A 16,953-nucleotide genomic window follows, 5' to 3' on the forward strand; every position below is an offset into this window, starting at 1 on the left:
CCTGGTCTACCGTCAGTCCCCTGGTCTATTTCCTCCCCTCCACCCCCATCTTACGTTCGTTCGCTCGTCTGCCCCGTTATGGAAGATTTACCAATATTTTATTTTATTTTTTTCATCCGATTAGTCGTAAGAATAATCAATAGATTACTCAACTACTAAAATATTYGTTTACAACAGCCCTAGATCATTCCGATGAGTCTGATTTTGAGAGCCACACTGAGAAGACGACAGCTAAAAACAAAATGGCTGCCAAGACATAGAGAATGGAAAAAATCTTGTCTATTTTCTTGGCGACTCTGGTCCAGTAACCATCCTTCTTTTCTTCAGACTCTTTGTCAAGAAAAGTTTTTTTCATCTCTCCAAGCTCATCTGAGAATTTCTCCATGGCCAGAAATAACTCAGTCAGTTGGCTGCTGCTGCCCTGCAAGAATCAGTCAGAAGTTATAAACCAGGTAATGGGTCATCACATTGCTTATCACAAGAGAGTATCTGATTATCTGGGTTTTTTTTAAAAACAGATAACTTCTGCTTCTTATTTCTGCTAAAGCAGCCATCCAGTTGTGAGAACTTGAACACTGTATATAAATTAAATCAACCCCTGGAAAGATTACACTAACCCCTTTGCACATAGATGCAGTTTGATTGGTCATATTGGTCATCTCTTCAGAGGTGGAGGCAGTGGAGGAAGCTTTTATTATTTCTGGAAGAAAGTGRAAGATAGTTGAGGGTGAACACAACAGCTTCATGGATCTGTGTAWGTMAATTAAGWAATGTTTAACACAAATTGTGAGAAACTACAGTCAGATTGAGCTGAATTTAATTTAATCTCTTAGACAGCAGTGAAMATTGTTTGCATCTTTATAAACATCTTGGTTCTTACGAAGCTTGTCACTCTCTTTCTTGCTTTCCAGGGATGAAGAGTCTTTTSYCATCAGATAATTCAAGAAAATGGTCTCCAAGAGGCCAAGCAGCATCAGAGCAAAAATCCCAATGCAATAAATYACTTGGAGGAACAGAGAGCACATTATGGTGAGAACGTTAAGTCATGTGATCAATTCAGTGGCAAATGCAGGAAACATTTTTAATTACCAAGAGCAACACAATAATAGACCTGTCCATGAATGTTTTCACAAATTATGATTCAGAATGAAATGTCCCCAGTGGTTATGCTTGGTTACAACACAGAGGGTCTTCTGATGAGTAACTTTGATCAAATGAGCAAACTCATGGGAAAATAAGCATGCAAAGTGATTGTCAAAAAATATCCATATCCCTTTAAGATGTTTATATTTTCTTATTAACTATTTTGTTGCCCCTATTTTATTAGCAATGCCCCTTAAACAACAACAACAACAAAAAACCAAGTCTTCTCATTTAAAGTTTATCATAAATCATTGATGGCATTGGATGCATCCAAGATTTGGAAGAAGATGCTCTGTTCATATGAGAACAAAATTWAACTGTTTGGCCTGCTAGCAGGATGCTCTTTGTGGCTGGAAGCTAAACYTGCACATGTTGGTCAATGCCATGCTGCACAATGCTTTCTTTAGCAAGGAAGGAAAAGCTGGTCAGACATGATAGAAAGCTAAATACAGGAAAAACCTAGACTAAGACTAGAGTAGAGATTCACCTTCCAGCAGAATAATAAAATTAAACATTCAGTCAGAGCTTCAATGGAATGAATGAGATCAAAGCACATTTGTGTAATGAAATGAACTAGTCAAAGTCCACACCTGGTAAAAAATTCTAACCGATAGGTAAGATTTCTCCACTTTGTTGGTTAATCACATAAAACACTAAAATGTTTTCTGCCAAAAAGTTGGAGGGGTGGTAATACAAGACAGCTGAGATTTTTACCTATAAGCGGAATCTTGCTTGTAGTAACAGGTATAATTTCAATGAGAATCAGCTGCATCACTGTAACAGCAAGTAGCACCGTGATCTTGAAGCTAATCTTATCTCCACCGCCAGTCGGCATCAGGAGGGAGGCAAAGTCCAGACACAAGAAGAAGAGGACAGGCAGCAGGAAGTTGACGACGTAAAGTGCTGACTTTCTCTTCATGGTTACCTGTGAAAAGGTGTGTTACATGGTTAAAATTCCCTTTTCTTTATGATTTTTATGAAAAGCCATCACACTTAGCTATAAGGTGAGTAGGTAAAAGCAGAATAGCAAAGATTCTTACACAAAGACAGAACACATTTTTATTCAAAAGTTGGTATTAAGTAAATTTACATTTTACTAAAGGCAAATCAGTTTACACTGATTATCTAATATTGATGGAGAATGCACACATTAAGTTAGGAAAGTGCACAACTTTACATTTTCTTATGCCTGTTCTCAGAATCTATGGTAATGTCATCTATTAAGGACTTTACGTGGGTCTAGCAACAGAAAGAATAGAAGAATTTGCATCAGCAACTGAAAATAGCATTTCAGACAAATCTGATCTCTGTCAGTGCAGGGAGACATAAGCTGAGTTCTTCAGCTTGTCTGATTCAAATATCTTCAATTAGGTTGGCAGCGTAGCTTGGCTCAGCACAGAGAAAGTAAAACAAAACCTTTGCCTTCTGTGACTTGTCTTCAGAATACTTACAGTGTAAACAAAGTGAGTTTGGCTGATAAAATGTTCGACAGTTTTCTTTGTGACTGAGAGATTGAGAAACTCCCACTCGTAYTGCGTCCAGATTAAATYACGAGACCACGCTGTGATCCTTTTACTGTCTTCAATTGTGMGAATCAATAATTCTTCACCTGAGACAGAAAAAACCCCAGATTGATTCAGTAATAATTTTGAGAATACATTATGCAATTTCAACAGCACCATTTGAAAATCTAGTTACAGATTAACATGCAGAGTTGATAATGGGTTAAGTATCAATCCAGTAAAAAGCCATGCAAGAATTTMTCAGTAATCRAAAGTGACTTACAATACATTGATTTTAAAAGGATGCAGCTAATTTTTAGACATTGTCGAAACATGTTTAAAGCATGTGACTTTAGTCCTGTTTAAACAGGATTAAAAGCACAAATYCAGGCTATTAATWCAGCATTAAAACTTTTACACTATAAATGGCTGTTCAGGATATATGTAGTGTCTGTGAARCTATCTCGACTCTATGCTTATGCAATTTGTACTTTTTTCCATTCTTTTACTTATTTTTTCTTTTTTTTTAGCTGAATTTTATTATTTTTTAAATTTTATACTCTGAGTGTTGATTGTGGGTGAGAAGTGTTCAATGTTTATTTCAATAATGTTTTCTATGTTTCATATCTGCAAATAAAAATCAATAAATATATTGTTAAAAATGGTTGAATAAGGCTTACTTTTGTATGAGAGAGACCTCAAAGTCATATTGCAGCTCTGAATATCAAAGGGGAAGTGAAAAATTTTCATCTTGCAGGTGCTGATCACTAATTTATCATCAGAGTGTGATACCATGCCAAACGAATGAACTCTGAGAAAAGGATTCGGTACGGCTTTATCCTTTTCTGTCCTGTAASAGAATAAAGACTTAGCGGCAACATTACACTTCAGTCAAACATCTCTTTCATACTATACCATAACTTGACCTTCTTACATAATTATGTAGATTAGGTTTGCATAACACTGAAGCTGAACAACTTTTTTAAATGGAAATCAAAATAATTGGTAACACTTTATTTGAAGCKTGGTGSGYAAGACTGACATGCCACTGTCATAGACATAACACCTGTGTGAACATGAAGGAAACTTTATGAATATTTATGACTGTCATTAAGTATCATTCGATAAATAATGGCACTTTTAATACAAAGTTGACATTGTTTAAAATATCTTTGTTATAACTTGACATTAACCAAGAATCGTCGCTCATAAATATGTCATAAGTATTATCAAAATGAAAAAAGTTATGTATCTGTGTATTACTACATTACCCTGTCATTTGTTGTTAGTTTTAACTGTAACCATCATGAAACCATTATAATTGTGTCATTAATATTTTTGTCATGTTTTGGATGTACTTTTGGCCCACATGCATGACRCTCTCAGGAGGTCAATAAACTTTAACTTTCTCCAACAATGAATAATGTGCGTTTTGTCCAGGGATATGGACACAGGAGTACACAGGAACACTGAAACTGAGAGGAGATGATGAGTAACTTGAACAATACCAGAGAGGGTTAAGATAATCTTTAAATGAGTTCTTACTGATGTAGAAGAAGGTGGTCCACCGGGGGGRAAAGGTGAGTAGGATTCTGCGCTTGAGTCTCTGTATGAGGGAATCCCGAGGGAGGGAGTCGATAGGTTTTTTTGGACGAATCTGTTAGGAACTGCTGAGTGATGGAACCGTTGGAGGGCGGACAGGTTTTTGTGGTGCCAACGTGGAAACAGGAGCGGAACGTTACCAGTCATGTGGATTGAAACAGAGATCTTTACAGAGAGAYTTGAAGACACGAGCAGGAACCAGAGCGGCAAACTGAGTCGATCCAGGAAGCCGTGAGGAGAACCTTGGAAAGAAACCACTGCAGGTAAGTTTCTGGTTATCAACAACTCGAGGAGACACAGGAGTACAGATCACTGRTGGCTTGAAGTACCATAGTAGGTCAACAYTGAGGCACCARAGGGCTGGCAACTGGCTCYTCTTTTACTCTGGCAGATGAGGTCTGCGTCTGATCACGCARCAGGTCCCTGTCTTCCTCTGGTGGATGGGAAGGGAAAGAACCCACCACYGAGCCCAAAACCCAGATCCCCAGCAATTATTCCTCACCTCAAGTAAAAATCTTTACAACATTTGACTAGTTGTAAAGATGTGATTTATTGTTAACATATAAATGTAATTTAATGTTAACATATAAAGTTACAAAACTTTTCAAAGTTTGATCATTAATACCTGTTAACATTTATGACGGATTATGATTTCTTGATCAATGTCAGGTTGTCGCAACAAAACCATTTTAATGTCATGTCATTAGAAAGATATTCTTTCTTGGTTAATGACAAGTTATCATGACAAAGACATTTTAAACGATATCAACTGTGGATTAACAGTGTTGTTATTTACAGAATGACAATGACAACAGAAATATCCATGAAGAGTCCTTCATGTTCATGACAGGTGTTATGTTTGTGACAGTGGCATGTCAGTCGCACACCCCTTCAAATAAAGTGTTACCAAATAACTGAATATAGTTTTAAAAATGATGATACATTATGTGGTCGCTGAAATGTATCATGGAAAAGAAACAATCATTTGAAATGTGAAGTTTTGATTTTTTCAAACCTGAGATTTTACTTATTTATCTATTTATCTTATGTTTGTTTTATGTCAGTTAAGAAAAAWTTTTTTGTCACAATTTGTTATGCCTCAGTTTACAAAGTTTTAAGCATAACAAAACTGAGCAGATTTACATTTCTTGAATGACGAAGTCGGGCATCCACAAAGATTCACGTGGAACTACCACTTCGGAAATTCCACAATAGTTACTTTCGTTCCAGTGAATAAATTCATTAATCCATAGCTAAGTAGGGAAAGACAAAACTGAGTCAGTAGTCTGATTTGTAGTCAAGCATCAGCTATTTTATTCATCTGACAAATGTGACACTTTTCAGAGAATACTCACAGTAATAAAGGAAATGTATGATATGAAGGACTGGTCAGACTCTCTCTGGAAAAAGAAACAAGATGTATTGAAATATTTCTAGTTGTTCAACATCTAGAACAATTTACATGTAAAAAATTACATTTTAGGCCTGGTTACATTCTTAAATCTGTGTACACTAACGTCATTATTTGGCATATGAAGCTGGTTATCAATTCAACAACACAAGATCTTACAAAGGTTTCTTAAAATCATTTGACACTATGGAGAATGTGGCTGGGCCATATATCAGTCACAATAATACCAGTCAAAAATAACTTCRGGGTGGGGAAGGTAAGGAATGAAAGCTAAAAATCMGAACACTGACAGAAAATTRACAAAGTTYCTGGTCATTAGGAAGTGTGCACAGTAAAAACTTTATCAGCGCAGACCGAGTCACCGCTGGGCAGTGTGTGTAAATGCACACACCAGATATAATTCTTTGTTCACTAAGATATATCATTCTCACAAAAGGCTTAACACCACCTCTAAACGGTCACCTATATCGGAGGTTCACTCTGAGCTTTGCAAGCAGAGCAAACGCAGTGGCTTAAAAAATGGAGTCATATCTTGGTGAAAAATTACCCAAAGATATGCGAGTCCTCACAGGAGATTGATATAAATGCAGATAAAGGTGAGCCTCTGTCCTGTTTGAGTGATAGGAGGCGCACGTGAGATCAAGCTGCGACAGCGCGCAAGGCGGTAAACGTGCAGCRCCGYCAGCGGTGTGATTGGTACACGCTCCCGGCTTCTTGCCCATGTCCAATGCATCAACCGTGAACCCATCCTTCATTAATAATTCTGCTCTGCCAGTGAAATGCTCAGGGCAACAAAGATGTTTGCTGTTGGCTTATATAAAAAAACAAGAAGAAAAAAAAAAGCAGTAACATCTTTATAATTTTTTTAAGTAAAAACAAAAATAAGCCTGACAGAGAGGCAAGTAAAGCCTGGCAGCCCACCAGTCTTATAATACACTTAGGGAAACCCTGCACATGAAACAACTGGTGACAGAATGACCTGAAAGCCACAGTAAACAATTCTTATTCTTTATTCTTTATATTTTAAACCTAGCAAACAAAAATGAAMTCCAATAAAAATAAAACTGATAAATGAAACAAAAACAGAAACTTACCACATCTAGAATGGCATAGATTTCCATTTTAAATTCAATGAATACTGGTGTTTTATGATTTTTAACAGGCCTGATCATGGTAAACATTTCCTTATTCTTGGTCAGGTTTAAGTGCTCTACAACATCCCAGTCACTGCAGATTTTTTCTGCAAAAACAGAAAGCACATTCTTGTTCTCCACTAAATACATAGCAAAGGCAAGAGTTTATCATATTACACTAATGATATGTTATTATGCTAATAATTTCCTGGAACACAGAACACAGAATTTTGTCTTTTGTCAAAGCAAATTGTTCTTGCTGTCAGTGCATGTATTGTACAGCTTAAATTATTACAAATGCTTGATTAAAATCTGTTGCTAAATCAAGACTTTGAATAAAAGTCTAAATGAGGTCACTTCAACTGTCGATAGCTCAGTTGGAAATAATGCTAAACAGTTGTTTTAATCTGATGAAGAGCAGTATAATATGAAATAGAAAATTCAAATAAGGTAAAGGTGGACAATAACTTTAAATACAAATAGTAACACTATTTCACATTATAGTGACAGTCAAATCARATACAAAGCATACAMATTTTGAGATTTAACCTTTTCTACTTAAAATCTGAGGGGAAAAGTCAGTATTTCACTAATATTGTGTCACTGTGGGGGAAAACGTCACCTCAAACTTGAAGCTTTTACAATGTCTTTGGTCATTTTTCAGATAAATAATTAACAGATGTAACCAATCTGTTTATTCTTCACAATAAGGGGATTGTTCATGTTAGTTTATTGCAGCTTACRAAAATTTGAGCCACCAACACCACATTTTTCTGCCATGAAGACTGGTCTATGTGCTTTTGTTAGTAAGGGAAAAAATACTTTGAAAACAACAAGGTTACCTGGTAATATCTAATTCGGTTTTACAGTTCAGGGATCACGTAATTTTTTTTGCTTACCACTTTCATCAGATCTCTYGCTGGATGTCTGGTTTTTATAATCCGATTGCTGATAGCTTGTGGTATTCCAATCTGTTTTATTTWAAAAAAATAATACAATTTTTTGTATTTGTATGTTATACATTTCAGATTAAACTTTTCATAATTAAGTGATGCTGGAATGTATTRAACTGATATTAAAATAATAAGTGAGAGGGTAAAAGCCCCTTTTATGCTGACTGGACAATATGACAAATTAACCAAAACTTAATTCATATAAAGAAATAATATGGCGCYAAMCMGTGKTGCAGTAGAAARAGTTGCTATATGTTGATGACCCTTCAGCGATGACCTCTAAAATCAWTAGACAGACATTTCTTACCTGGGCTTTCTGTAGAGCTCTGATTGGATGTCGACTGGCTGTTAAGATCATCTTGTATCTCTAAACTGGACATTAATCCACCTGACAGAAGAGAATTTGGTTTGGTGCATTTTWATAAATGCATAGTCATGCATCAAAATTTTKATGCAATAATGGGATTGCCAATAATAGCTTGCTAAAGTAATAAACACCAATTTTAAAGTCTTWTCTCTAACAGTCAGCTTATGTTGACAGACATGTTTTGRTAGGTTTGCAAAACCAACCCAGCAACAACCCCTGACTTTATCTTTGTCACCTCTTGGGTGGGCTCTCATATCTATAATGCTATTTCCTAATACCGTTAAGGTGAACTTTATTTACTAATAAGATGATTTCAAAAAAGAAAAAAGTATTGACACCTAATTTTATTTTAGGAGAATCACAATATTGAGACTGAATGCCAATTAAGACCACACTTTAGAAATGTAATTTTAGAAGAATTTGTTACAATTTAACATATACGTTTTTCTTTTGCATCACAAGTGCACARCCTTGTGTTGGTCTACCTCTGAAAAGMCCAATAAAWYCCACTTAAGTTMATCTTTCTTAAGCTTTTACTTTTCAAATAAATAAATWMATCTCTGCAGTTCAAACAAGATTTTGGGAAACTTCTAAATTAAATAATTGTAGAAAAAACAAAATTATAATAGTAATGTGGTTTTAACATACTGGAAAATAAGTTACAAATCACCCAAAGTGTTAAAAATGACAACGGTYGGAGAGCATCCGGTTGAATTGGGGTCAGTTGGAGGATCCACACCTCAACTCAAACAGGCTGTCCAAAAATCCTTCCCTGAGCTGGACTGCATTCCTTAAATCCCTCTTTTTATAGCACCTAATCCAGCACTTAAGCTTTGTACTATTTGACTTGAAACAAATAGTCCCATTCAAACACAAATAAAGTTATTTTAAATATTTGAGCCCTACGAAAGTCTAATTTTTATTTTTTTTTTACATCTGGAGATAAGCTTCAAAACTTGATCCTAAAACTCATCATTAACTGTGAGACAGGTGAAGCCTTAGTGGTTGAAGCAAATAGCATTGATAAAAAACCAGTCTGCCTTCATAATGAAGTACAATATGGCTGCCTTTGTTAAGAAGCATACGAGTCCTCTCAGACAAAAATCATCTCGTCTTACCTGAAAGAAAGAGCAGAAAACAGATGAATGGGAGAACCATGGCCCTGATCTGAGAGTGCAGCTTCCTCTTCTCTGATCTGTGATCTGCCAGAGAGGCCAACACCCTCTGCACTTATATCTCATCAGTGACCATCATTGATTTTACGCTGGAAGTGTTCACTTATCATTTTCATTGTGGGTGTGGTAAGTAACACTTTGCCAAGACAAAATATAAATAGATGAGCAGCCACAAGATGAAATAAGAAAATTCATATTCACTTTATTGACCAGAACTACCCTTTCAGGAGGAAGTGAATGGAAACMTTTTAATGCAAGCATTGGTTTAAAATCACACCAACATTAAAAGTAAAGATTTTACACAGGTTTTGAAAGGTTTGTACAAACTGAATACTGACTCAYAAAGTTCTTTGCTTCTTCAAACAACTACAATTTTGTTGTCAAWACAATATCTGCTTGCTGGAATTGGCAGCTACTGTTGAAATATAGACTGAATAGAGAATCATGGATGCAAAACAGCTTTCAAAGGACCTCAAGTAAAACTGCAACACAAAGTCAGCGTATGACAACAAACAGCTCATGTAGCCGTTTTCAGTTTCTCCAAAGAATCACATTATTCTGAGAAATATTTAGAGTATTTTATGAATCATTGTGAACTGGTCTATCATGACTTTACTGAAATTAACTGAATCAGTAAGTAGATTCTGCATATACCTGGGATTCATGTAAGTATAAATGATCTGAGAAGGCACAAAAKATTTATTTATGAAAAAAATGAACCTCAAATCGCAATATGGAGTTTTAAAGTTTTCAGCCAGAGTGGCATACTTCAGGGTTTTATCCCCATTAATTTTTGTTAATTGCTTACAACTAACTTTTTATTGATTTCCTATTTTCCATCTGTAAATCAATAAAACATGGAGTCTCAATACTGATCGCGCGGCACGYCATGGAGGCTTCAAGAGACTCGGACACTTGCCAGCCTGAAGTCCATAGTCTTCTCTATGATTATGTTAAATATTTTCACTTGCGTCATTTTTTTGTTGGTCTATTACTGTATTTTAAGRTGAAACTACAATTTGTGTAATTCTGAAGCAYTTTCATTTATCTTCAAAGTTCACAGACACAGTAAAGCAAAGAAGAAAAACCTCCAAGTTGTTCCTTTCAGCTGTTTTATTGGACCGTCTATCAGGGCTTTTATCCAGCAACATGATTCCAGGAATTATCTTACATTTAGATGTTAAAGAACCACAGAAATATATTAGTCATTTTACCACATTGCAATTTATTCCAAWTGCAGRGATTCACTCTCAGTCTGCAACATTTTTAATGTGCTGTAATGGACAGCATGACTTTTTATTCAATTTAACAACACTTCCAGAGGTTTTAACATGTATACAACAAAAGGAACTGCATTAAGACAATGAATGGAAAAGCAATTAAGCTAAATAATATGGGATAATGCTTTGCTAATAGCTAAAATGTGTACTCTTATTCAAATGTCGTCTGCATGGCAAATGTGGCGGCCTTGTCTTTAAAAAACTTAATCACAACGTTATTTCACAGTCAGTGTAAGATAATCAGTAAATGATCAAGTATCTAAACGATGCAAGTGGTACATACAGACACAAAATTAAAATATATTGAAAATATTAGAAGTTTTTGTCACTAATTATAGAAACTGAAACTCATAGATTCATTAGAAAGAGTGAAATATTTCAGRCCTTTATTTCTTATAATTAGTACAGTACATAAATTGAAATGTTTCTATTCTGTAGGTCATGGGTGGGCAATTATTTTTCCATAWTTGGCAACATGAGAAATTTGAACTTTGTTAGAGGGCCATATCTATCACATATATGTATATTTGCTTACAGATTTCATTCTACATAAACAGTATTTGATGAATGTTGGCAAAGAGCGTTTAGAAATCTTAACCTTGTTTAAGTAACTTAATGTAAAACAGCAGCATCTATATTMATTTATAATCAACAATAAGAAAAACATATCAAACTGTCAAAGTTTGGAGCACAGCATTATTGGAGTGTATAACATTTATGAAAGCAATTTTGAAAATATTTGAAATATCATCATACAAGTTTTCAAAGACCAACATAGCATTATTTATTTTTGTTTSCAAATATTCATTTGTTTGGATTTTGATGCTTGTGAAGTGTTGCTTTTTTTAATTCAGAGTACAAACTTAAAGCTAGGTTAAGTTCAAGTTTTTTGTGTTTTTTTTGCTCATCTCAGTGTAACTAAATCAAAACTGCTCGAATGAAAACTCCAGTGTTAAAGCAAACATTTCAGAATTAACCTTTATTGATTGATTTTCCCACTTAGTTATCTTAGATTAGACGACATTCTCTTCAAATTCAAAAATATATACACTTACAACAAACTTATGTTAATATATTTTTGTCTGCCTGCTTGTTTACTCATTGTTGTTTCATTGTCATAAACTAAATTCACATTCATGGCTTAAATTGAATCATGCCTGTCCTTTATTTTACACACATTTATTTTATTATGAGTTACCACAACATACCTAGACCTTTTATGTAGTCTAATTGCTTAAGTACGTTTAATTTTTAGTAATTATAATAAAAATATTTTTAATATGTAATAAGAGATAGGTAGAGCAAAATATGAAGGAAWATTTTCATGCAGGGTAACAGTTCAAMATGACACCCAGTAAGTTATACAACATACACAATTTTGTTGCTTTAAAACTCTAAATGCATGCATCTGCAGAACTATGACTGTCTGCTCTGGATTTCTTTAAAAGTTCTCCTGGACTGATGCTTCTGTGTGTGTTTTTGCAGTCCGTCCTCTTAAAACCCAGCCAGCTGCAGCAGATTCCCACCCATACTGATCTGCTGGAGGGACTGGCTCTTCTCCACTGTCACCACTTATTTTAAGTTCATTTCAATTAAGAAGTATCACATCAAACTTCCCTCTACAGTTTGAAAGAATATGTCCTGCATCTAAGTCTGGTGCTTCAGTACGGCAGACAAAAGGGTCCTGCAGAGAGACCTGATAAGGTAACAGGAGTGATCCGATACCTTATTAGTCTAGAAACTAATTCAAAAACATTGCATTAATACAGTTCCGAACATTGTCAGACTCCCCTTATCCTCCATTAACTTTTCTAACTGTTGCTGTCAAGCAAACGGCACCCAAACTTGACAACCAACAATAAAAGCCAATGAAATGCTCATCAAATTTATCAATAAGTTAAAAACAATAGGAGTGACTGACTGTTTGAAAAATTGCACAGAAATGCACACTTGTTATACATCACCAAAGTGAACATGTTTAAGATCTTTCCTCCATTTGTCTGATTATAAGTCTGATTATAAGAGCCACACAGTGAAGATAACAGATAAAAACACAAACACAGTTGTTACATAAAAATATGCAAACATCTTGTCAATTTTTTTCGCAATTCCTGCCCAATAGCCGGGCTTTTGCTCCATTGTGTTGCTCAGGAATGTCACAGATCTTTTCATTCCCTGCAGTTCGTCGGAGACCTTTTCCAYAGCCAGGAGTACCTCAGTCAGTTTGTGGCTTCCCTGCAAGAGCGTTAAGTCAGTGGACAAGTTTAGCTACATTCATTTTTACAGTTAATAGTGGCATTTACATCTATGGAAGAATTTAAGAGACAACTTAAAAAATCAGTTTCTCTGGTTTTACCTTTTATAGAGATGTGTTTGAGTAAACAAACACTTTTATTCTATRAACTACTGTCAATGTGTCTCCGAAATTCAAAGCAAAACTTTAGTATTTATTTCCAGAAAATGAGAAATGGTCAAAGTAACCAAAAAGGTTCAGTGCTTTCAGGCCTCAAATAATTCAAAGAAAACAAATTCATATTCATTTAGAAGCAACAATAGTAATGTTTTAACTCGGGAAGAGTTCAGAAAACAATATTTGGTGGAATAACCAGGAGGTTCTCAATGGGGTTCAGAGWTCAGAGTTCCTCTGAAGACATTTCTACATTGTTATAACCTATGTCCCATAACATTTGCAATAAATTGTTTATTTATGCAGGCTTCCTATGTAATCTTGAAAAGTGTGGAATTTATTTTATGTATTTTCCAGTTGTTGATAAATATGCAACTATGAATTGACTTTATTTAGGTCCAGACGTAACATTGGGTTCCTGATGTTTAGTCTAAAACCAAAAAATTCTACCTTCATGTTTGTTGAGAGAGCACAGTGGGGCAATTTTAACACTGTTGCTTTGCATGATTGTTAGGTTAATTGGGCTTTCTAAATTCTCCTTAGGTGAGTGTGTGTGTGCCTGGTGGTTTGTCTTGTGTCTCCATGTTGCCCTATCCAGGGTGCGTACCGCTTCTYGCCCAATGATTACTGCAAACAGGCACCAGTCTCCAGCTAAATCCCATTAACACATCAACAGCAATACTTTTTGTCAAACCCAAATCAATTTTTCTTGTTCAATCTGAGTTAAATGTTGTATTGCAAGCTGTAACACTAACCTCTTTGTTAATAGATGAGTATTGATCAGCAGTCTCATCAAATTTGGATGCACAATGAAAGCATTTTTTTATCTCTGAAAAACAATTCAAGACAAATCAGTGGACATCATTTTAAATGCAGTACAGCCATTCACTTATATCATAGAATGATAAGCTGCGTTTAGATTAATAGATGTTCATCTTTACCATGCTCTTCATTCAAACTCTGGGCATCGTCCTGGGATTCTGAGTCCTTCTCTATCAGATAGCTCACCACTATAGTCTCCAGGAGGCTGAGCAACATTAGTCCAAAAATCCCATTGATGTACACCACTAAGAGGAGCCAACAACACATTAGTAAAACACTGGATCAGTATATTCTGCTCTATTTATCTGAATAGTGGATCAGAGTCTCACTATTCAAATAAATAGTGGGTTTATTTGCTTCAAACCAAAGTCAGTCAAACCCTCTACTATTGTTAATCGTTCTCTTCTATTTGGCACTATGTTCTTATTTCCTGTCTTTTCATGCCATTCAAACACAATTTAAAAGGTTAAGTTGATTTTTACCATTTTGGTATCTACTGTACCTGCTTCCCTTTTTGTGTTCTTGTCCACCGTCCTTGCTACGCTCKCTTAACAGCAAAAGCTACACATACAAACGTTATCTGGGGGAAAGATAACATAGTGTTTTACCTATAAGGGGAATTTTGCTTGATGTAAAAGGTAGAATCTCGATGAGAATAAGTTGCATCACAGTGACGGCAAGCAGCACAGTGGTCTTGAAGCCGATCTTCTCCCCTCCACCGTGTGGCAGGAGGAGGGAGAAAAAATCCAGACACAAGAAGAAGAGGATAGGCAGCACAAAGCTGGCAAAGTGGAGGACGGCTTTTCTCCTCATTTCTACCTGTAAAAAGATGTGGGAGATGGTTTTTAAATATTTGGGTTTTGATTTAAGRATAGGCAATATTGGCATTTTTTGTAAGTAAATCAGGCATGYTTTAAGCTTTTTACAMAAAAGAATATGGCTATGAAGTTTATGAATATACTAAAAGTGAAGGGCAAATTTGCTGAGCCAAGCTGGAGAGATGAGCATTTATTTTTGAGCAGTATTTTTTTTTATTAACCACTTAACTGTACCATTTCAAAATTATATATACAGTATCATGAACAATGCAAAAGTTAGCAACAACAGCAGCTTTAGCAGCAGTAACTGCACTGGAAAACAATCAACATACCCTGTCTCAGCAAAACTAAGACAATAGAAAATGTAGATATCGCTGTCTGTAGAACATACTTACAGTGTAAACAATAATGGTTTGATTGTATCCATAATGGTTCACCGTAGCATTTGTGACAGACATGTTGACAAACACCCACTCAAATTCTGTCGCCATWATTTCACGAGACCACTTCGATATTACCGAACTATCTTTCTCTATGTCGATTTGTAATTCATGTTCTAAGACAAACAGAAAAGCAAGAAAACAACAGTTAGACTTATAAAGTCTCAAATCTGAGTTTTAGATTTAATTTTCTATAGATTTCCAATTCAGAAAGCTGTTGTGTGTTTTGTTTGACATACCATTGAAAATTACATTTTAAATTTTGCATTMGTTTAATTAAACATAGATGAACTGAACTCACCTGCATACAAGTAGGACTTGAAAGTGATGTTACACTTCTGAATGTCGAAAGGAAATTTGTGAACATGCATCGTGCAGGCGCTGATCACAATCTGGTCGTTCCTAAATTCAATCGACCCGCTACTGTGTATTTTGAGAAAGGGGCTTGGAGGAGCTTTGTCCTTCTCTATCCTGTGAAAGAATAGATGATTGTTGAATCGATTAAATCCGAACAAGCCACAACTTAGACCTTTGAAATTTGTAATGACAGATTCTGGGAATACTGCTTTTTAACAACCARTACCAAAATATATATATTTTTTTACATATTTATATTTTAAAGGTCTGTATCAAGAAGAAAGTGAAACTTAAGTGGAATTTCTTGCTTGCGTAAAGAAACAGAGGATACACAAGGCTGAGCGCGGACATGAAGCGCATAGACAAGAAGCACAGGAGTCTGAGTGGAGAGTTTTTCCTAGTGAAGGACGTGCCAGAGCAAATGCTGAGATTTAAATCCTGTCAGTCTTACTGGGCGCTCAGAATGGTGCAYTGTACAACATTTGAAGGTGGTTTAATTTAAAAATGAAAGTCCACCTGCTTCCTTGAAAATACAATTTAAATCAACAAGAAAATTTTGTTGGTTTTAACTCAGAAATTAAAGTTGATGAAGTTGATTTAACRGCAAGAGACAAGTTGTCTAAACACTTTTTTAAGTTCATTACTCTTCAATTGTGAGTTTTAACTTAATGCTGCAGTTTAAACCAAAGAATTATTTSACAATATGCAAGAAAAAACTGCCCTCACCTAGTTAAAGAGCACACATTTCTCTTCTCATTTCTCTATATTTTTACTCACAATATCAAGTTAAAATAACTACTTGTTTTACTTTAGAATAATTTAAATTCTTCTTTCAAATTGCATTACTTTCAACCGAAGTCACTCAGGACTCTACAGTACATGCATACTCACATCTCTTCAATTGTTATGTCTGGCTTCCACAGTACCTCTGTTGGAACAATGATTTCTGAAATTCCACAGAAGTCATCTTTATTCCATAAAGCGTACTCATTTCCCCACTCCTGAATGGAAAAATAAAATATAAATCCAGAAGGGTGAGTGCACGGAGCATGGTTGAATAAAAAATGCAACTTAAAAAGTATCAAATTGTTTGTTTTTTTTTATTAAATAGCCATGTTATGACATGCATCTTTTTCAGAAATAACTCACCATGWAAATCCAAACATATGCAATGAATGTCTGATCTGTCTCTTTCTGTGYATAAAGAAATAAACTTTATATATTTCAGTTTGAAACAACAAGTTCAATTATTAACAGAGTAGTGAAACTTGTGCATCTTTTGCTTCATGTACTTTAACTTTATTCCAGTCTTTCATAACTGCAGCTCYAGTTTACAGCCATGGAGAAAAATAGTAAGCATAAAGTAAAACTACACCYTGTGACTCAATAGMTTTAACTTTTAGCAGCTCTAACGTCAAGCAGACATTACCGTCTTCAGCAGTTACTTTGAGATATTTGTGCCGATTTGYTGTGTTTAATTATTACCCAACATAGTATTGCAAATTATTGCCAAAAATGTCTCGTCTCATGCTYCCCAGACTGA

General features: G+C 35.2%; 2 protein-coding genes across 2 annotated transcripts; both read right to left on the bottom strand.

Annotated features, from left to right (window-relative positions):
• Positions 1-31: 31 nt before the first annotated feature.
• LOC103481496 (5-hydroxytryptamine receptor 3A-like) lies at positions 32-9,311 on the bottom strand. The gene is made up of 12 exons (XM_008436976.1): positions 9,230-9,311; positions 8,052-8,132; positions 7,691-7,762; positions 6,753-6,898; positions 5,603-5,647; positions 5,391-5,500; positions 3,326-3,495; positions 2,595-2,752; positions 1,858-2,068; positions 881-1,003; positions 618-700; positions 32-421 (listed from the first exon to the last, which is right to left on the bottom strand). Exons 1-12 carry the CDS (start codon positions 9,267-9,269, stop codon positions 185-187), a joined length of 1,476 nt encoding a protein of 491 aa, XP_008435198.1. The 5' UTR covers positions 9,270-9,311; the 3' UTR covers positions 32-184.
• Positions 9,312-11,458: 2,147 nt separating this feature from the next.
• Positions 11,459-16,539, bottom strand: LOC103481819 (5-hydroxytryptamine receptor 3A-like). The gene is made up of 8 exons (XM_017310694.1): positions 16,536-16,539; positions 16,302-16,494; positions 15,355-15,524; positions 15,009-15,169; positions 14,404-14,614; positions 13,915-14,040; positions 13,729-13,802; positions 11,459-12,801 (listed from the first exon to the last, which is right to left on the bottom strand). The coding sequence occupies exons 1-8, from the start codon at positions 16,537-16,539 to the stop codon at positions 12,583-12,585; spliced, it is 1,158 nt and encodes a 385-aa protein (XP_017166183.1). The 3' UTR covers positions 11,459-12,582.
• Between the last annotated feature and the right edge of the window lie 414 nt (positions 16,540-16,953).

Source organism: Poecilia reticulata, linkage group LG19 (assembly GCF_000633615.1).
Source record: "Poecilia reticulata strain Guanapo linkage group LG19, Guppy_female_1.0+MT, whole genome shotgun sequence".
NCBI classification, from domain to species: Eukaryota; Metazoa; Chordata; class Actinopteri; order Cyprinodontiformes; family Poeciliidae; genus Poecilia; species Poecilia reticulata.